A 22,639-nucleotide genomic window follows, 5' to 3' on the forward strand; every position below is an offset into this window, starting at 1 on the left:
CTAAGTCTGGGGTGAACATCGGCGCTCTCCAAGAAGCATCGAAAATGGACAGTGTCACCAAGGTTTCAATCTTTGGTCCTCCAGACCACGGAATTATCTTCTGTCAGGCCTGGCAGGCAAAGCCTTCAGCTCACCCATAGACGGGTTCTAAATGATCTCCCAGCCACTGGTGCTCGCTGAAGCATCGGGAAGTGTTCCCTTCATCCGTGAACCACCACCCTGCACCTCTGTTTACGGCGCTCTGCTCAGAGCAGCGGTTCTTGTCCTGACTGAAACACTTCAGTAGAGTTCCTCATGCTGTGGTGAACCCCAACGATAAAATTATTTTTGATGCTACTTCATAGCTGCAGTTTTACTGTTATGTATTACAATATGAATGTCTGTGTTTTCTGATGGTCTTGTGTGACCCCTGTGAAAGGGTTGATCCACCCCCTGAAGGGGTCACGACCCACAGGCTGAGAACCACTGGCTCCGAGAGTCTGTGTCATTAGCGTGAAATCTGGTGTTAAAGTTCAGTTTCTCTTAACTTAAAACAACTTTTTCCTTGTGGTTATTTGTAAGTAAAAGTGATCTGTACCCATAATTTTAGAAGTTACCTTTCTATCAAAGGTTTACAATAACAAAGAAAGGCTCTTTTTTTAAAAAAATTCTTTATTAATTACACTTTATTCACTTTGTATCCCCCCTGTGGTTCCCTACCTCCTCCCGTCCCAAGCCCTCCCTTCCTCCACCCTCTGTATGCATGCCCCACCCCAAGTCCACTGATAGGGAGGTCTTCTTTTTCCTTCCTTCTGATCCTAGTCAATTAGGTCTTCTCAGGAGTGGCTTCAGTGTCTTCTTCTGTGGCCTGATAATGCTGCTTCCGCCTCAGGGAGAGCTAATTAAAGAGCAGGCCAATCAGTTCATGTCAGAGACAGTCCCTGTTCCTATTACAATGGAACCCACTTGGATACTGAACTGCCATGGGCTACATCTGTGCAGGGGTCTTAGGTTATCTCCATGCATAGTCCTTGGTTGGAGTATCAGTCTCAGGAAAGACCCCTGTGCTCAGATTTTTTGGTTCTGTTGCTCTCCTTGTGGAGTTCCTGTCCTCTCCAGAAGGTTTCCCACTTCTTTCCTAAGATTCCCTGCACTCTGCCCAAAGGTTGCCCATAAGTCTCAGCATCTACATTGATAGTCTGCAGGGCAGAGCCTTTCAGAGGTCCTCTGTGTCAGGCTCCTGACTTGTTCCCTGTTTTCTCCTTCTTCTGATGTCCATCCTCTTTGCCTTTCTGGATAGGAATTGAGCATTTTAAGAGTCTGCGCTCTTGATTAGTTTCTTTAGGTGTACAGATTTTAGTAGGTTTAGCCTATATTATATGTCTATATGAGTGAGTATATACCATGTGCATCTTTCGCTCGCTCAAGACGATCTTTTCCAGATCCCACCATTTACCTGCAAATTAAAAGAAAGGCTCTTGACCCAGCCCTCCTGTCTCAAATCTTTCTCCCCAGGAGGCATCAATTCGGATTTCCATCATTGCTGTCTGTGTCCTCTGCCATTCACCCCTCTGTTTCTAAGTCACATGATTCTGTTGCTGCTTCTTCATCTGTCTGCTATGAACATCATTTGTTGATTTTGTATGAGGGAAGATGATTCCCACACCACCTGTTCTCTTACTGTTCTTCCCACAATGTCTCACTATGAGTATAATCATTTTTGTTAAATAAACAGTCATTGGTTATGTAATTATGATTATGTGGTGCATGGAATTTGGGGCTCTGGTTCTCACTTTCTTTCCTTCCAAGACAAGCAGCAAACTAATGCCATCCATCCTTGCTTGCATATACCTTCATTTTTCTTTGAGTTGCTAATTGCTTCTTTCTTTCTGAGAAATTTCCATGGTCTCAGCGTGACCTGGACAGGGTGCTTAATGCAAGGGATTGTTGACAGATAAGACTGTAAAAGGAACCAAACCTTAATAGACCTTGAATGTCAGGCAGAGAAACCTGCACTTCAGGGTGATAAGGTCTCAGGGAAATGCTTCAGGCAGGGAAATGCCTTTCTGGAACATTCGTCTGATAGCTTTGTAAAAGTACCATATGGGAACTCTCAAACTGACACGGAAGGGTTGTGAAAGTACCTGCACCGTCACCATCTCTCCAGCACAACTGGTGCCATCTTTAAGAACCACCCACACCGGGTATCTGTTGAGCTGCTAACAGGCTCCGTCTCTCCCTCTATCTCTCTCCCTACCAGCCTCATATGGAGACAGTGTAAGACAGGGTAAAGATCCTATCCGAGTACACTCAATTTGAATTTTTCAAGAGTCTTCTGAAATTATCTGGTCACAAAGTGGCTCATGTAATGGGAGAAAGAAAAACCATTTTTCCCCACTCCCATCTACTCTCATTTTTTGTTTAAGTAAAAATAACTCAAGTGTGAGTGGATTGAGTTTGTTCATTGCCCATCAAAAATGAATTAGAATTTATTCCCTACCCTAAAATTTAGCTCTTAAGTTGAAATCACACGTTTTAGTTGGTACTTATTTATTGAGGAAGATTGGACATTTTCAAGAGACTAAAGTTAGAATGGAGAGTAAGAATTCAGATTTAGAAGGTTACTCAAATAGGAATAGAAAGTAGGATTGGTACTGAGAGTGGGAGTGATTTTTCTGTTGAGTGAGAGTGTCACTCAACAGTTCAGGCTGGCCTTGGGCTTGAGATCTTGCAGCTGCTCCCTCGCAAGTGCTAGGGTCACAGGCATGTGCCGCCACTGCTATTTTTATTTTTGCAAAATCGTGTCCTGGCCACCTCCGACTATTCTATAAACTTTTCAGTTAGTGTTCATTAAGAAGAAAGCCCCACTGTAGTGAGTGGTTGGGGAAGGTCTGGATTTCCAAAGGAGCAAACCTCTGACTACCTCTGCAATGTGAACATGACTTAATTGGGTTTTCTAGTCCTTTAAAGTCTATTGTTATAGTTATACATCACTTTTTGTGCAGAGAAAGGAGTTTTATTTTTAATAAAGATTTCTGCTGCTTTTCCCTGTAGTTGGGAAAGCTAGCTCATTACCAACTTATCACCAGAAAATTCAGTGACAACAGCTGTCCATTGGGTTCAGACATTGTCACCACCATCTGTCAGTGACCTAACCCCTGACACGCACCAGGCACTGTCTAAGCATCTTCTCAGAATTACTTCTTTTGGTCTCCATTGCTGTCTTATAAAATGTGATTACTCACCCTCATTTTCTAGTCGGGGAGAGAAAATGAGGCTTGCCGAAGGTGTAATGTGGGTAAGTGGCAAGATCTGGATTTCAAATGAAGTTCATCTGACTTTATGTCAGCTGAGATACTTTTAGCTGCAAGTCACAGCAGCAGCACCAAGTACCCGGGCATGTTGTATTACATAAAAGGAGGCCCAGAGACTGGGTAGGTTGAAGGTTAGTTGCTTAAGAGAAAGATGAAATCCTGAAGGAGCCGGGCACTCTCCATCGCTTTCCCTTAGCTATTCCAGCTGGCTTCCCCTTGGAGCTGGAAGATGGCTGTTAGTAGCACCACAGATCATTTAATGATCAAGAAAGACTTTCTTCATATCTATTGATGATTAAAAAAAAAAAAAAAAAAAAAGAGGACTTTCAAGAAGCCACCTTTGAGTTTCATTGTCCCAAACTAGGTCACATGCTCATTTCTGAACTTCATTGACCAAGAAGATGGAGTCACCTCTCTGTCTCTCAAACACCTTCAGCACTGGTCACTTCCCCCAACGGTCTTCCTCCTCTCTGTCAAAGCGAAGAACAGAAGCCAGACAGCAAAGCTTTTTCTCCATATTCAGATGGCCCATGAACTCATGGAGCCAAATGTACAATGGAAATGTAGGGCCCCTCGTTCAAAATTTGCTTAAAGAATTTCAAGAAGGTAACAGCCTACGAAATCAAGATCGCCTAGCCCTGGGGAGACTGAAAAAGTGACACACTGGTCTTAACCACTTTCTGCTTGACGCACAGTGTTTAACTGGTGACCCTCTACCTTCTGTTTGAGAGGAACCATTCTTGTTCTCTGTGATGCCTTCGGTGCCTGGCAAACAATAGTGGGGAGGAGAGGCCATGCAGATGTGGCTGAGCTGTTTGCTGTGGTCTGGGGGAAATGGTGGTAAGGGTGGTGGATGCTGATGACCTGTGCCTGACTCTGAGGTCAGTCATGAAATATCCCCACCTCCCTGTGAGCCTCCTAGTGCAACCTTTGTATTTCAACTCGGAACACTTTGTTTTATTTATTTTCTTATTTTGGTCTTTCAAGCTGAAATGCCCACTGAGGTGTATCATGCCTGTGGGAGAGTGCTGCCTCCGGACTGTGCTCACATCTTTAACACGGGTGAGCGGGGTGCGTACTCACATAGTCCCATGCATTTACTTCCTGTTTGCACTTACCATGTAGTGGACTGCCTTTCTGAGGTGGCGACCGGCCTTTGGATGGGACGTGAAAACACGGTAGTCGCGTGGTCAGCGTTCTTCTCTAACTTGGGAAAGCGGTCCTCCCTGTGTTAGTAATGGTTGTGTCAGCTTTTGTCTCACACCAAGAGCTATGTGGACTCCGGGGAGAACCAGAGATTTAAAGAAATGTTTTGACAAGATGGCCTCGTTTGAGACACTGGGCAAAAACACAGGAAGAGTTAAGTAATAAGAGCTGTCACCATAAAGACATCAGGAGGGCAGTGCTTAATTAAATTAATTGCCTGTGAGCAGTGCAGACCACATTCCCTCCATTTTCTGCCTGCCTGCCTCTGCTCACACTGTCCCTGCAGATTATACTTTGTCCCTATCATTTAGCTGTGTCCATCCTCAGGGCTGCCAGCGATTGCCTGTGAGACCTTGAACAAAATGTCCTGTAATGCGCCTGCTGCGTGCTGTCGCCTGGTAGTTGCTCTTTGCTTCTTTAAGCCCCTCTTCAAATATGCCGAGAGACCATCAGTCCATTCCAGCCCTGTCACACCGGACATACACGCAGGATCTTCCTGATTTCCATGCTGCCTCCAGTTAGGGCTCATTGCCCCTGAGGCCCCTGAGGGAAGCTTGGCATCTTAATGGCCTCTCTTTCTACTCCCATCACCTGGCCTTGTACATAATAGATGCTAGAGGCTGGCTTGCCTATACTTTGAGGTCAGAGAAGGGGAAAGGTCTGTGGATTTGGGAGTTCCGGGTGTTGCCGTAATCCTCGGGAAGCCTGAGACTGCATCTGAATGGTGCAGCAGGCGCTGTCAGGCCAGAGAACGGCCAGGACAAGAATGGTTTGAGCGGTCAGCCTCACACCAGGCTCCCCAGAGGTACTGACTCCCTTCTTGCCATGGCCTTCCACCTTCAATTGCCAGCTTTCCCTACAGTCTTCTGGGACAACAGAGCTCCTCTGGGAGCCCGCCTGCAGCGCGTTCCTGCACAGATGGGCTCAGACAAAGCAAATATGGAGGGCCAGGGAAGACTTGTCTGTAATTATAGCGCAGACCTCAAGTGTGTGCGAAGGGGGCGGGCAGACAATCTTCACAGAGGCTTTGACATTTAGAAATTTTCCTCAGTGCCACATTTGAGTCCTTGAGAGGGAGGAACAGAGATGTTATTTCTGAAGTTACTTTAGGCGCCGTTGCCATGCTTGGACATGATTGCTCCTCTGCGGCCTTTCCTCACCAGACCTCAGGTCCTGCATATCCAGGTGCATGGTAGATGCACTCATCTGGACCATCCCTCTCTAGCCTCTGAATGGTGGTGCCCACTGCATTCTGTGTCAGTCTTCGAAAACCTGGCTGTCCCCGGCTTGAGTGGGTTGCCAAAGGGAGTCGTGAGGAAAGGAAGAAAGTGCCTGCATACACTGGGGAAGGTTAGTCCTGGGTTTGAATCGACCACCTCCTGGGAGATCTGGGGCCTGCCATTCATTTCTGCAAGCACAAGTTTCCCTCTGTGTGAAATAAGGGTGGATGGCAGTAGGTCTTCATGACGCAATATTGTGCAGGAGAAAACGCCAGCACAAAGTCTTAAACATGGTGCCTGCCTGGCACACGGCAGACCCGGTGCTCCATCATGAGAAAGGAAGCCAGCACGAAGAGGTGCTCCCCGGGTGACCTGACCCAAAGAAGGACCCTGAGAACATACACGGCCTCCAACAGCTTTTCTCTATTTGGAAGGCCTCTGCCTGATTTGCATGGGCAGTTAAGACATTAAAAGGGGTTTGGTCATATTCTGTTTGATGTCTTCCTTTCTGGGGTAATGCCTAATGCGTATCAGATGGCTGCGTTTGCCTAATTTTGGTCATTAGATTAAGGAGGGATGAGGTAGTTTGTCCTCAGGGATAAAAAAAAATCAATGGGAGTAAGTGTGATTGGTACCAGCACGCCCGAGTCATACAGCAGGAGCTGAGGGGATGAAGAACAGTACAGACCTCAGCATTCCAGCGAGGATGGGGAGGGGCTCTCGGGGACTCACCGTCCGCCGAAGGGTTACTAAAGGTAGTTTATGGCAGCTGGAGGAGGAATGTGGCCACTGGTAGGTTGTGCAGGCACCTGTGGAGGGGGGCTGGCACCACAGCCATGTACATTCAGGCAGCACTGATAGACCCGGTGGGTTTTAGAAGCCACAGCTAAAAATAACATGAAGTCGGGAGGGTGAGAGGAGTCGGATGAGAGGACTGAGGGGTGGAGGTGATTGAAATACATTGTATTCATGGAATTCTCAGAGTAAATAAAAAGTACTTTATATATATATATTTAAAGACATCCCATGTCACCGTGACCCACAGACTGTACTGCTTCATCTCCAAGCCCAATAGCACAGCTGTTCAGACTCTTGACTGGTCCTGCCCTGTCCACTTAGAAGCAGACACACTCTCCTTACTAGATATTTGCAGCTCATTACAGGACAATTGCTTCTGTGATGTGAAAATGGACATACTTTATTGTAGGGACAGAATGTTCATGAAATTTGCTTAAATGTTAGTGAAGTCTGAGAAAGTCTTTCCTGTTCATTTGTTCACCCACCATTTGTACCTACTGGTGAGTGTTGGACTGGGTACAAGTGGCATGACAGTGAATTGGGAGTTATCTCAAGGGACCCTCAAACCTATAGGACACCTTCATGGGCACAGGAGTTAACATATACCTGGATAAATGCAGTACTTGGATTTCACGGTTATGCTCACAAAATCTGAATGGTCTTCAAAAGATAGAATTGAGTCTATCTGCAGAGTGAGGAAAGGCATTTACCTCAGTATCTGAGGTAAGTTTCAGGGAGTGAGGAGGAGGGGGCTAGGAAAGACACCAGGGCTACATACCTCTACGTGAATCAGACTCCCAAAATGGAAGGATGAGGGTGCTCATTGGAGTCACTGGCTGAGAGTAGGAATGCTCCAGTCTGGAAGGAAACAGATGGGAGAAGAAATGACAGGCAAGTAGAGTGCTGTAGAGTAGACATTTGAGGAGCAAAGGCATGGTGGAAAGAAACAGTTTTAATCTAGTGAACTCTACCTGATATCCAGATGGCCAGCATCCCCCTCCACTCCCCTCTTATTCATACGATAGTGTAGTCAACCAAAGAGCTAAGCCCTTACCGATAATCCCACACTGACTCCTGGACCTTATAAATCACATCGCCCCACAACAGTGTCATGAGCGACCACCACTGTTGCCAAAAAACCCCACCAAAAATGGAACCACCATCCTCCTGCAGCACTGGCTGACTTCTGGGGCCTCTGATTCTGTTGGAAAAGTTACCACAAAGCCTGCTGGGTGATCTGCATGACAGTCAAGGCATGGAGTATGAGGGTCAAGGACACAGAGCCCAAGGCTGGACACTGAGGTCTGGATCATGTCTCCTCCAGCAAACCTGACTTTCTTTGGACAAGCTACAGAATCCTCTTTGTATTCTAGTTTCTTCAGCTACAGAATGGGACTGTTGGTAGTGATTACCCCACAAGGTTATCATGCAGATTAGAGTAATGTGTGCCTCCATTACTGTCCTCATTGCTGAGACGAGGAAACCTAAGAAAGGAAGGATTTAGTTTGGATCATGGTTTCAAGAGATGTGCCAGTCCATCTGGTCAGAGAAGGCGTGGCGGTGGCAGCCTCACTCCATGGCAGAAGCGGCTTGTGACTTGTTCAGATTTTATCGAACCAGGAAGTGGGGCATTCAGGCCTCTGCGGAATCAGAGGACAATATGGCTGTCAAGCCCAGCCCCCAGAGGCACGCTTTTGTTAAACAGGCCACTGTCCCAGCACATCTACCGCCTTCCATAGTCAGCTGAGAACCACGTATTCAAACATGTCCCAGTAGAGTCTCTGTTCCACTCTGAAAGCTCGTGGGCACACGCCGTGCCAGCCATGTTTTCTATCCATGTTCTGGTCTTCTGAGCCCCCACAATGGCCTGTTAGGTGCTGCTTACAGCATGCTCCAGCGGAGGGGAGCAGCCCACAGCTCCAAACACTTCCACAGGTCACACCTCTCAAAGTCTAAGAATGACATGGTCAGCCTTCTCACAGTGACTCCACTGTGGTAATGGAGCCAGTTTTCTGTCTCCCTTACTTTTCTTGTTGCTATGACAGTAGACCCGACAGAAGCAACTCAAGGAGAATTATCTATTTGGCTCATGGTTTCAGAGGCACTTACGGCATTGATGGCGTGACTTCCGGAGCAGATTACTTCCTTGCTGGTAGGAACTTACGGCATGACATCTTGGCAGATTAGGAAGCAGAGGCTTAAACTAGAACCAAAAAAGAGATGGCACTTTCAAAGCCCACCCACAATGACCTACTTCTACTAAAATCCCAGTCGCAAAGATTCCACTCCCTCCAACAGCTGGACCCTCCTCATTTGTGAACTACTGGAGGACAATGTGCATCCAGACCATAACCATATACGTGACAGAGAGGAAGCTGCTGGTTTGAAAACTTGACTTCTTTACCTTCATCACGTCTGCAGAGGTTGAGGGACAAGCCTTCGAGTCCACGTGTGCCCCTGATTTCCCAGGATGCTAGGCCTGGATAGGCACACTGTCTCCTCAATGTCTGTCTTGGTATTGGTTGCAAATGTTGACAAGAGGCATTTTCGTAGGACACCCTGGGCGGTTTAAATTAGACAGAGCTCTGATCACTGTAGCTATGAATATAACTGTTTGATTAAGGTTCAGTGCCGGCTGCATTTTTTTGTCTCGCAAACCTCAGCTGAGCTGATTGGATTTCTTTCTCTTCCGTTTTTAACATAAGTAGATTCTGAAATTGGAAAAATAAAATATTCCACAGCCGAAAGAAAAGAATCCACATGGGAAATGAGCCCAGGTGTATGCTTTCGGCATCAAAATCAGGTTAGCAGCACCAGGCACGTTGCTGATGTGTGAAATAGGAACCAGAAAAAGGCCCGTGATACAGCCTGTGTGTAGCAGGGAAGGTGAAATTTGAACCCCAGGCTCCATCCTGGAGGCAGTCAGGGTCCTCCCAGGCCCTGAGATCTTACTCTGGGCTCTCATACAGTTCTGGCCTTCTGTCACCTTCACCAAGATGTACCCGTGTGAAGCAGTCCAGGATACTGTAGCTATCAAAGGGCAAAGCGCTGGCATCACTTCCTGGAAGGGCATTCACCAGAGTGCCGCACTGAAGAGACCACTCTCAAATACAAATGGTAATGGCAGCATGTACAAGGTCCCTCCTGACTGCCAGGTAAACTAAACAGATGGGTTAAGTGTGGGAAGTGTGCCGTTGCCCTAGCCAGGACAGGCAGGCGAAACTAAACATACACACACAGGCCTGTCTTTGCACTGAGTAGCAATGGAGCAAGAGCATAGTCCTCCTGTGTGTGCCTCAGTTTCCACTTCCGGAGTACAGTGTAAACACAGCTAAAGCTAGTGGGCAGATGCTGTGGGCCATGCGTTTTCCTGGCACTTTCTGTGGACACTAGTCTCCTAGGACTCGTATCTTCGTTTTTCATGTCAGGATGATGCTATAAGATGAGCTCAGTCGCTTCTCTAAGTCCACAGCTGTTTCATCCCCAGGCCACCCTGCTAATACACAGCCTCAGAGACACTTGGTACCAATGATGCTTCACAGAATAACCTAACTTTTAATACTTTGAGGCCAGTATTGGTATTAGTAACACATTTCTGTGGCATGGGGACAGAGTTATACACTTTGCAGAGGGCTAAAAGAAGAAAAAAATGTTTCCTGTTTCCGGTATGACTGGCTTTCTGGGCACCTATGAATAGAATGCCTGCCCACAATCCCCTGAACATGTATCAGAAGGAAAGCCTCCATGTGGTGTGTAGCGAATGATGAAAAGTACCTCTCTGGCCTGGGTAGTCAGCTGAATGATTCTGGCCTTTTCTCCCATCGGGTGTGTTAAGACCCCAAAGAGAAAGCTGTCTGTCCATCATGGGCTCAGGATGCCACCATGTTGTGCTGAGGCTCGATGGGTTGGAATTGCTGTGGTTGGGGCTCAAGGTTTCACACTTAGTTCTGTAAAGCCCAGCATGATCCCTGGGCCAGCCTCTGAATGTAGGCTTGAGGGCCTCTGTTCACAGGCTTTGACCGCTAGGTCAGCCACGGAGCCATACAAAGCTCTAGGTTCCCAACTATTAAAACAAAGATAATATCTGTTCCTTGGTGGTGTTCCTCTCATGTCACGACTTTTCTTCCATGGCACCACGGCCTTCTGCACCCAAGTGCTGCTGTCGCTTGTCAGGTGAGGATGGTTTTAGGAACTCCAGGCACCCTGATCCTTTCTTTACACTTGACCTGACATTCTCCCAACTGCTCCGGGGACACAGCTGGTGACTGAGGTGGCTGTAAATGCTTTATGTTTTCATCAGCCGTTGGAGAGAGTATGAAAAAGAAATGAAGACGTGGCTCAGAGGGCCCCTGCAGGGAACGGCCTGTGTTGTGGAAATAGACCACGGTACTGAAGGTCAGGGAAGTTTATCAGGTCATTTTTCCTAATTCTCTTCACCCAAAGAGCACCCTCAGGAGGAAAACTCACATCCGTCAGGTTCCTTCTCTCCCTCCACTTTATTTCCATCAGTAAATTCTCAAGAAATAGCTTTATTTTCTGATAGACAATGTGGCATACCTAGGTGACAGCGACAGGTTGGCTGAAAGGGCCTGAGAACCCATGAACCCCTCCCCAGGTTCATGATGGGGAGAGGTGTGAGTGTCACCATTAAGGCTGAATAGCTTCAGGTTCAAACCTCCCCTCCCCTTCTACATACTGGCCGCATCACAAATGTTTTGTGGACAGCTTTCCTTCCATCGAACTGTACACTACAGTGTGTTCTAAGAATATGGCGATGACTTGGAGGCTTGAAAAACCCCCAGGAATTGCCCCTACCTCAAACTAGAGAGAAGGCAGTCACAGAAAGCTTCCTGGAGGAGGCAGCTTCTAATTTGAGTCAGCCTGGGTAATGAAGGGAGTATGGCCTTCCAGTCAGAGAAGCTTATGCAAAGCTGTGATTGAAACAGCTTCATGAGGGAGGGGTCTAAGATGGGCTTGACCTTGGCACCTTTCATGGAGGGAGATGGAGAGTGGGGCTCAGGATAAGGGGTCTTACTCAGTAGGCACTGCAGCCACCCACAGGCTTGAAGGCAGAGAGTGGCGTGGTCCAGTTTGCTGGTTCTTAAATTGGCCTGCTGTTTGTTGGCTTCAGCTCCCTGACCTGGTCTTGATTTATCAGTCAAGAGCTGCATGGAGACAAGCCACTCCTCCTCCATATTCATTCTGTTTGAGGGCAGCAAGAGTGCTCACTCTGGCATCTTCTTTCCAGGACATTCCCTGAGAGGAGCAAAAGAAAGACACAGACACCAGGAACCATATTGTCAAAGCCTGGCAGAGACTGCCGTAGGTCCTCTGGTGAATGGAGGATTCCCATTTTGCTGACAGACAAATTAAGGCCCATCCAAAGTCATTAGTGAGTTAGTAGCCAAACTGGGGCATTCTTTGGTCTAGAACTCTGCTACATGAGATGTAATTGGGCATTTCACTTCCTGGCACGTGGACTGTGTGGACACAAGCCCTGAGGCTTGGAAAGCCAGTCCAAAGCTCTTAGTAGGCTCCTATACACACACGCTATCTTTAAACTCTCCAGGCTGGCAGGATTGATCCTCCTCCTGTTCTCATGGGATCACTCCCTGTCTCGGGAAGCCAGAGGAGGCTAGTTAGTCACCTCTTCTATATGAGGTGACCACAGGCTGGGGGCCTCCACTAGGCCCACTCCCCTCACCCCACAGTCTGAAAACTGCCTGCCCTCATTCTTGGTGCTTTGTACTCTATCAAATCTCGACTCGGTATCTGTTCCAACACACCCTACACAGGTGCACGTGTATGCACACATACAGGCACGCACACACTCACACACACACAATGAGAGCTCACACACTCGGGGACACACACACACACACACACACACACGCACACGCGCGCGCGCTTATATACTCTCAAGCACACATACACACGCACAATCGCAGTCACTCTGTCTTACCTGTCAAGTGTGGCCCTTTGTTGATTTAGGCCTTGACCTGACTGTTTACAGGTCAGGCCGTTTTTTGAAAAGGCTACGGAGGTGACGGTGACAGGAAGGAAAACTCACTTGACAGGCAGAACGCTCTCCTAGGACAAACTCAGCCTTGAGGTAGATGCAGATTTAAGGGAAGGCACGAACCCAGAAATGACACCCCACCACCCACCGCCAGGGCTCCTGGCTTCAGCTGGCCTTTTCCGAGTCTGTTAAACTGTACAGTAAATTCTTGTCTGCCCACCTCCGTATGCAGCACCAGTACTTAGAAATCAGGAGGAAAGTGTGCAGGAGGCAGGAAAGCAGGAAGCAGGGAAGAAGGGAGAAGCCCATGATTCTCTTTCATCTTTTTTGGTACCCAGCCATACAGCACGCTAGGAGTGTCTTTTGCAACCAGATGCTGCTCATGAGCAAATATCACAGGTTCACCCGACACCCGACACCCATGATCCAGTCTTGCATTCTGGAGTTAGAACAGTCTCCCTCTACCTCCTCTCCCTGTTAGTCAGTCCAGGGAATTGGGACTCGGGCACGTTAGGTGCCTTCCTCAAGGTCACAGAGCAAATTAGCTGCTGGCAACCGCAAAGTCATGTGCAGGTGGGCACCTGCCGAGTTACACTGTTCAGGTGGGAGCCCTGTCACGCTAGCCACACACCACACTTAGAAAACACGGACTTTGATGACCTTGGCTTAGCCTGTGAATTCCTGGGACTCTAGGGGTGGAGAGAGTTGCTGATTGCGTCTCTGTCTGATGGTCTTGGAACACTGCTCCGCTCCCCTTGCTTGCATAGAGAAAGTAGGATCCTCCCCCACACCCCATGCTGAGTCCTGATCCAGCAGGGCATCCACCCCTAGAGAAGAACTTGAGGTCCAGTTAACAGCCTGAGGGTTCTGTCTCATTATTATTACTATCATTGACTCTAAAAGTCTGGAAGTCAAAGTGAGCCCCCTGAACACTGCCAGGCTACAGACTTGCCTGTCTGTGACCTCTCCGTAGCACTTTGCTCCAGAACTCTGCCTCACAGAAATGAGAAAAAGTAAAGCATCTTTCAACCTCAAGGTTACTCCCAGCATGAGAAGGTCCCCACACCATCTTGGGACTGTTTCAGCCACAGCCTTTGCTCACACCAGCCACCCACCTGGATACCCTCTTCGTCCCCACTAGGAGCCTTACCCTTCCTCTGGTTTAGCACCACTTCTAGCCCTTGCTCTTCCTAGAGTTTCCTAGACAACCGCATCCACATGCTCTGTAACCTGGAAAAACTGTGGCTGTTGCTGAGGACCGTGACCTGAGTGGGTTGCACTGGACTGAGGAGAGGGGGCTTCCTTCAGTCTGCTGTCCTGCCTCAAGCATTCTCCCGGCCTCACAGTGAGCCAAACCTACTGAAATTCAGCTCAGGGACAGGGGGTTATCAGGCATGAAGTCTTCAAGGGTCAGAGAAGGGCAGAGAATGATCTGGAACTTAGAATGGAGCAAACAGTAACTACTACCGCTGTGCGTGCCTCTGGGATGGGCGAGCGGTATGGATTTGCCAGCTTCCCTGGCTGTGTCCTGCCTGCAGCTACTGGGACTCTGAGAAACAGCCCTTCCTCATTTCTAGCCCCCTTTTAGGAAGCGCTGTATCAGACAGTGGACCTTTGGCCTGCACTGCCCCGCTGTTCCAACCCGTGTGTACTCATTGTGATCATCTGCCTCATATTTGATCTGCCTCACATAAATGAGAAAGTAAAGTTTCTTGCAACCTCCAGGCTCCAAAGTTCTATAGGGGCTGCCCCATCTCCAAGGTCCTTCCCTCTCCCTAAGTCCATCTAGTGTATCAGACCAAATACCACTGAGAATTCCTGTACAGTGGCCATTAAAGGGACATCAGTGAAAATGAACAGCAAATATTCCATACAGAGAGGAAGTGAATGAATGGTAAACACAGCCCCAAGACCTATCCCTCACCTCCTGCTCACACCAGGGCTTCCTTTTAGATTGGAATCCATTCTAGGTTGAAACATAATACTAATGATAATTCTCTCTATAACTCCTGCTTGGGACTTTACAGTTTCCAGCTACTGCCATGTACCTTTGACAGGTGACAAAGTTAAAACCAAAGTTTAATAAATTGTCTGTGACACCACGGCTCCAAGGAGGCAGAACTGAGATGAGAAGCGGGGCCATCAGATGCCGCTGCAGACTGTGGTGACAAAGAACTCTCTGGTCTCTCTAAATTGGACTTGTAGGCCAAGGTTCATTAGCTAAGCTCTCAGCGCCTCTACATCACCATCCCGAGTCCATGGTGGTCGATGGCATTTTAATGGAAGCCAGATAATTCTTTCTGTTGGCATGCTCAGGCAGCTGGAGTTTTTGTGTTTTATGATAATTAAATACCATCATCTTTCATATCCGACGATCTTCAGGGCCCGATTAATGACTGCAGTGCACACTGGGGTCATCATTAACTCTGAAGCAAAGAGAGCTTTGGGCACCTGTCTGTGGTTTGGCAGAGTTGGTGTGTGGGGGCACCTGACCTGGCACCCTTTCTTGGAGCTATCTTTGATGTCCTTAGATCTCAGCACTTGAGTCTCCCGGCTGAGCCAAAGCTATAAAGTTTATATGTTTTGGTTTTTTTTTCCTCACAATCATAGCCTCCTCCACTGTAGCCCATTTCCTAGGAAGGCACCCTGCCATTGATCTGGGGCATGTTCGGGCCTCTACCTCCCACCCCTGCCTCATCCTCCACCAGCCCCAGAGCTTCCTTCAGCGCTAACGTGGCCACAGTAATACCAGCTCCTACTCCATGATGTCTGCTGGCCTTTCACCTCCAGGCAGCCACCACCTGGACCTGCCCCACGGTCCCTCCGCACCCCCTACCACTGCCCCTCACAGCCACTCACACTATGGATTCAGTGCAGCCCTAGCACCATGCTCTTTTAGACTTCCATCACCTTGCCCACTCATTGTTCTCTGCCCAGAGTGACACAATGCAGGCCCACCCGTTGCCTCTCATGCTTGCTTCCTGGACCCCTGCTAAAATCAAGCAGCCATGCTCTGTGCCTCCCTCCAGGGTCTCCAGGGGCTGGAGCGCAGTGACAGGATGATAGCCATCAGCACCTGTGCCCCCCATATGGCAGACATTGTTGAGTGCGCTTGGCCTGTCCTGATCCACTTGGACAAAAGTGATGGATTTCACACTACAGGCCGGAAGCCAGAAGCCAGTCTGCCGAAGTTCAAATTCTGGCTTCGCTGCCTCATCGTTTGTGAGTGTGGGCAGTTGCTTGGACTTCCTGTGAGGAATAGCAGTGGCTTCTTCTTTTCAAAACCATTGCGTGATGTCCTAAGTAAAAGAGTTTAGTGTCTGTTACTCAGTAAGTCCTCAGTATACGTGAACTGAGGTGTGATGATGTCACACAGTTCATGGCCTTAAGTACTGTCTAACTAGATTGAGTGTTTCAAAGTTAAGCATGTTTGTGAGTCTCCGTCTTCAACCTGTGAGAGACCATCACTTCTCTACCTTTTTGTTGCCATTTCTAACGCATCACCTTTTCTAAATGAGTGAGCAGCTAGAGGCTCAGAGCAGTGGCGACAGGCCCCAATGTCACGTCAGGGGCAGAAGCTGCTCTGTGAGACCCCTGTGCTCTTCTCAGCCAGCCACACCCTAAAACTGACGCTCATCAAGGAAGATGTGTGTCTTTACCGGAGAGCCCCTCCGCCCTAACAAAGCACAGGATAGATAGAGCTGTTCCCAGTCTCACAGCCTGGAGAGGTTCATCCAATGCATCAAAGAGCCTTACTCTTTGAAAACCCTGGAGCCGGGGGCACCTAGCTCTGAGGGTCGGGCTAGACATTCTGGTCACTTCTCTGGTCTGTGTTGAGCTCCAGCTGCTTTTCTGACTTCCAGGAGCCAGGGTACTAACCACAGTGAAATCCATCAGCTGCTGTGAAAGGGCACTGCCCCTCTGCTCATTATTTTCCTGTTCTCCCCCTCTCACTCCTTTTGTTTTAGAACTTCTGTTTTAAAATAAAGAATTATCTCCATGGTGACATTGAGTGCTTTATGGTTCATTCATTCGTGTGCCTTTCTCATGGTTGTGGATGGCTACTATTTAGCAGCTACCATTTGCAGGTTTGCAGGATATAGGTCCATGGCAGAGCATTCGTCTAGCACACACGAGGCCCCAGGTTTAGTCCCCAGCACTGGAAAGGAAATAGTTACTGTCTAGTTTGAAGTGCCAGGCACTGTGCTGAGGACCTGACGTGTGGCATCTCGTTGGAATCTCAAAATAGCTTTATATGGTGGGCATTGTCTCTAGAGAGAAATCTCCAGAAAACTCCAATTCTGAAGAACTTCAGTGACTTGCTAGCATCATAGGGTTTTTTTTTAATGCTACATTAAAATGTTTACATTTACTTATGAGTGTGAAGGCACGCATGTATATTGCATGTGCATATGTGTGTGCATCTGTACATGTGTGCACACTCGTGCCATGACACATGCTTGTGTATGTGTGTGAAAGCATGCATGGGAAGTCAGGGAACACCTTGCCCCACCATCACAGCTTGTAAGTGAAAGAGACTACACTTGAACTCAGAGCTGTGGGACGCCAGGGCCTTTTCTGTGATCCCCTGCTCTGCTCAACTCACTAAGGGCACCACCATCTGATCTCAGCTTGGGGAGAGTCGGCAGAGACCCCAGTGGCCAGGGTTCCTGAACATATAAAATAAAAGAAGGTACTGGAGAATCCTGGCAACTGTGCATATTTGTTTCTGTATTTATTCTGGGTTTATAAGAGAGGATCTCACTAACCAAGGCTGTCATAGAACGTTCTGTGTAGCCCAGGTTGGCTTCAGACTCATTGGAGGCGATCCTCCTGCCTCAGCCTCCTTGATTCATTACATGCACGAGTCACCGAAAACACCCAGGGGAGTTTTAGAAGAACCAAAGGCTGTTCCAGAAGAGCAGGCTTGCAGAACTCAGCTAGTGTGGTGGCCTTTTCGGAAGGTGGTGTCTATTTAACTGTGAAAGGGCTCATGTGTGGGTGGATACTGAATCAGCGGGAAGAAGGTGTAAATTGAAATTACAGCAGAATTTTACAATGTTCTGGGGTTTCTAAACAGTTAGTGAGTCAGGTATTCCTGCCCAGACACATAGCAAAAGTATGTTAGCCTGAGAGTACTTTCACTGCCACTGGCCATAGACTACAGTAACCTGTATCAGATGCAAAGGCACATGGTTTTAGAAGACAGAAGTCAGTGGTTTCTCAGGACTTAGCTTCCTTATACAAAAAGGGGGTGAGGGAGAATGATGCCAATAATTCCCTCTAGGGGTTGTTGTGAGCATTGCAGATGTTAAAGCTCTGAAAGCTCATAGTAGGTATGTAAATACAAGGCAGTCATTGCTAATATCAATGTAAGTAAAAGGTCAAAGGGGGAGGCCTCCTAGGGCAGGGCAGGTACTGTCTTCCTTGTCCGGCTGGCCATGGACAACGCTGGCCTTGCAGGATCATTCACTACTTCGCTGCTGAGGCACCCCACAGGTAGAAAGGCCGCAGTGGGGCTGGGGTACAGCACAGGGGCTACTTGTTATGCTGGATTCTGTCCCAGTTCTGTCTGTATTAAAATGCTGCTTGCCACATCTGTGTTGCACGTTTGATCCCAGCACCTGGGAGGCAGAGGCAGGTAGACCTCCTTGAGTTTGAGGTCTCTGCTTTACACAGTGTAGCGGTTCTCAGCCTTCCTAACGCAGCCACCCTTTCATACAGTTTCCTCTGCTGTGGGGACCCAGGCCATAAAACTACTTCACTGCTACTTTGTAAGTGTCGTTTTGCTGCTGTGATGAATCCTAATGTAAATCTGACAGGAAGACTATCTGATATGACACCCTGTGCAAGAGTTGTTTGGTCCCAAAGGGGCTGCGGCCCACATGCTGAGAACCGCTAACACAGTTCCAGGACAGCCAGAGCGATGTAGGAGATCCTGTCCCAAACAAAAGCGTTACTCAGGGAGAGCCAGTCACAGCGAATGGCCCTAACCCACGCTTCCTTTCTTGATCCAAGGCTGTTTGTTCACTGGGAGGAGAGGGGGTATTCCACCTGCACAGGTTGGGTTGACTCCCAGGTGTGCTAGCCTCGGCTGCCCCAGGACTTCAGCATCTTCAGGGGGGAATGCGTTCATCCCCACTCGATGGCCTCTGGGGACCCTCCTTACCTGCACTGAAGTTTCAACCCACTGAACCACCTCAGCCACTCCTGACCTCTGAGGGTCTTATGGCAAGAGTAGGTAGTTGTGGGGAGCTGATGAAAGGGGGGACCGGGTACATCAGAGTCCAGGGGTCTGTAGGCCCAACACAGACTGTTCACTGAAGCTAGCAGCCTGGAATGCATCCCCTGTGGGTGGATTATCATTCCCTTCTTCCTTCCACTTCCTCCGCCAGTGTGTCCGCCCCCAATCCACTTTGTATCTCTTTGCCTAAAAAACAGAGTGACATATCCTCCATTAACTTTCCTGTCGACTGCCAAACTTGGTATCACTGTAGTGCTTTCTTCTTGTAGCAAATGCACTTCCCATTTCACAGATGAGGAAACTGAGGCTCAAAGAGGTTGAGTGGCCTGTCCAGTATTGCATGTTTAGTAAGTGGCAGACTCTAGCCTGGATTCTAATATCCTGACTTCTTCCCCCATTACCCCATTCAGCTTTTATGAGAGGAGGCATTCTGTGAGTTGCTTAGGTGAAGGTGAAAGATTCACTGCCAGGCCTACCATCGCTATAGCAAGCTTTGTTTGCTTTACTTATTGGCAAATAGAATCTGCTTTACCACATTCCCATGGGAACTGAATTATCCACGCCAACCCTAGGCTTGGTTTCTGTTGTTGTTCACCTTCACTAGTGACGGTAATACCTGTGGCTCTGTATAGCTGGAAGAACTAAATAAAACATTTACCTCAGTCTTCACATCTGGGGGGGAGGGACACAGAACAGCATTTGGTACACAGTGCGTGCTCAGCAAGTGAGCCCGTAGTTTTTATCCACCCAGACGCAACCATGGTGCACTGGGCTCAGAAGTCCTCCTCTCCTCAAGGCTGCCTGGCCTACACCTTCACAGGCACACACACCTCCTACAGAGCTCTGCCCTGGCTCTGTATTCATAGAGATGTCAGATTCTCAGCTAACTTTTCTTTGCACTTCACCCGCAGCCCTGGAAAGTCAGATTCCTTGGGCTCCTACCTCCTGGTTCTTGACTCAGGACATCTGGGTCAGGGTGCTAGAACTTCCATCTCAAACACACTCAGTCCCAGATGAGGAAGCCACAGGTGTGAGATGATACTCTAAAGACCAAAACCACAAAAGTAGGACAGATAAAAGGTGAAGCTGTGGATAGGAATGAAGTTGGTGATATGGGCAGCTGAAGTCTCACATGCTTGCACCCACTCTCTCTTCTCTCTCTCTCTCTCAATCTTGTTTTTTTATTACTCTCCTAATGTTTAAGTTCAGTGTATGGGATGGGAATTTTGATTTTGTTTTTTGCCCCAACACACGCATAGAACAGAAGGAACTGGGAACTCTCTGTGAACTACAGATTTGATTGAATGACATAATACATACTTGGCTAGCCACAGATACCTGTAGTCTTGGTTGGTCCTCTATGGCTGTCCCTCTCACCGGGGACAGCACACAGCCGGTGGCCCATTGACCGTGACTGCTTTCTCCCCAGATCATCCTAGTGGCCTGCAGAACCACCCTCGGCTCCGGACACCACCGCCGCCCCTCCCCCACGCCCACACCCCCAACCAGCACCACGCGGCCTCCATCAACTCTTTGAACAGGGGCAACTTCACCCCAAGGAGCAACCCAAGCCCAGCGCCGACAGACCACTCACTCTCCGGGGAGCCCGCGGCAGGCAGCGCCCAGGAGCCGACCCATGCCCAGGACAACTGGCTACTCAACAGTAACATCCCACTGGAGACCAGGTGGGTCCCAGTGAACTGAGGCTGGGAGGGGACGGGTGTGCTGGGCGGGCAGAGGGCAGACCAGCTGGGGTCTAACGTCTGTTGGTGGCCTGGCTGGCAGGAAATGTGTCTAAGCCTGGCCTCGGCCTGCTGCTCTCCGATGGTAGGAGGAGCCATGGGAGGCTGGGATTTTAGAACCCACCAGGGCTGAAGTCCAATGCTAGCCTGCTGCTTGCTAAAGGTATGACACTGGTCAGGTTGATAGACTCGTGAGTGCCACCTGCCTCGTCTACACAATGGAAATGAGGCTGGTCAGGCAAGGATTTTATAAAAGCAGACAAGAGGTGTGCAAAGGAGGAAGGCACGGGAGTAGGACAGAGCAGGCACTCAGTTCCACTTTGGCTGGGTCCTCAACTCAGCCAACTGGGGGTGATCTCACTGCCCTGTGCTCAGCATCAGACATGCCTAGACTGGACAGGTACTCTGTGAAAGCCGCTCTCCCCTTCCCTTCTTCTGCCCTGATGTCTTGACGTAATGGTAGCCCCAGAGCTCTTTCTGTCAGTGTTGGTAGCATTGGCTTTCGTATCGTGCTGTCATGCAATGCTCACATCTTGATGAAATGGGTTTTCATACGATGCCCCATTCCAGGAGTTCTGGAAGGTGAATGTCAGTGAGTCTGTGACAGCTCAGGTGACACAGGAGGTTGATACTCGGCTTGGACTTGAGCCCACGGTGCGAGACTGTCCGTCCAGTACTGTTCCCCTGAGGTTCACTCCCTTCTTCCAGGAGTGCGAAGGGCTGTTTCCTTCACCTGGGGACTGTGGTCAGTCTGAGTCTTGCACCCACCTGCCTCTCTTGTGCTTAGCCAGTTTTCCAAAATGGTGTGCGTGTGTGTGCACGTGTGTATGTATGTGTGTGTGTGTGTGTGATTGTAAAAACCATGCAACTCACTTAAGAAATCATGGGGTGGGGGCTGGAGAGATGGCTTGGTGGTTAAGAGCACTGCTCTTCCAAAGGACCCGGGTTCAATTCCCAGCACCCACATGGCAGCCCACAACTGTCTCTAACTCCACTTCCAAGGGATCTGACACTTTGACACTAATGCACATAAAAAAAATTAAATAAATTATTTAAAAAAAAATCATGGGGAAGATAAAAAGAGAATTAGATTTATCCATAACTCCACCACCTGTGCAGAGCACTGTTAGCATGGCCTCTCCCTGTTCTCTAAATCACAGGTGAAGTGTCCCAGGCTGGCCCAGCACAGTGTCTTCCATCTTCTCTCTTACAGTACTGACGCACAGGTTTTCTTTTCCCAAAGGCAAATTCACCTGCCTCTGCCTGACACAGGGCGATCGTGGCGATGGGATGGGCACATGGAGCATGGCGGGGTCTGCAAGAGCAAATTCACAGTCCTCTGGTCACATTTTATTCTTGTGAGATCGTTTTTTTCCAAACCCAAGTTCCTGAGGGAGAGGCGTCTACCATGACTCACCCCAGTGTCGTAATTATTACGGTTTCTGTTAGTTGTTGTCAGCCCAGCCAGGGGTAGCCAGTCAAGTCTCCCATTTTTTTTCAGTGCTTCTTGAGTAGGACTTGGCTGGTGGAAGCCAGCAAGTAAAAAGCGATTCTAGTCATCTTCATGGATCATGGCTGCCTTTCTCACTACTTGGGTGTTCATTTTTCTCGCTTGGGATCAAAGCAGGAGTTCCTCCTGCAAGTATGTAAGTTTCTTAAAGGAAAGGGAGGCAGATGAGGGGCGGTGGAAGAGGCTCCTCAGGTGGTCACTATGTGGTATAACGATCTTCCCAACCCACTTCCCCTGCCCCATCAGCCAGAACTCGCCTGCCATGCTGATCCCCTGTCCTCCTGTTTGCACGGCTTGGAAGTGCATGGAGTTGTGTTTTCACCTTTCGTTATTAGAGAAATAATTCATGTCCATCGTAGAACAGTTAGCAAAGGAAATAAGCAAGAAGAAAAAGTCACCTAAATCTACAGAAAGGTGCATACGGGCACACACACCCTTTCACACACTCCTCAGCATTCTTGCAGCACACCATTCACACGATTATCATATATAACCAGATTGTATCTATTCAATACGCAGTGTAGGCATGTAGCCTTCACCCAGCCTGTGCTCTTTCAGGCTTCTTCATGGGCCTTTGCATATCCCTGCCTGAGCTGCCCTCTTCTTC

At 48.6% G+C, this 22,639-nt stretch overlaps 1 protein-coding gene across 1 annotated transcript in view; it reads left to right on the forward strand.

Moving 5' to 3' along the window:
* Tenm4 (teneurin transmembrane protein 4) overlaps positions 1-22,639 on the forward strand; it is a 388,185-nt gene that overhangs the window by 149,640 nt on the left and 215,906 nt on the right. The window contains 1 exon segment of the mRNA XM_060367590.1: positions 20,210-20,465. Coding sequence (XP_060223573.1) covers positions 20,210-20,465 — 256 coding nt within the window.

Source organism: Meriones unguiculatus, chromosome 14 (assembly GCF_030254825.1).
Source record: "Meriones unguiculatus strain TT.TT164.6M chromosome 14, Bangor_MerUng_6.1, whole genome shotgun sequence".
Lineage (NCBI taxonomy): Eukaryota > Metazoa > Chordata > Mammalia > Rodentia > Muridae > Meriones > Meriones unguiculatus.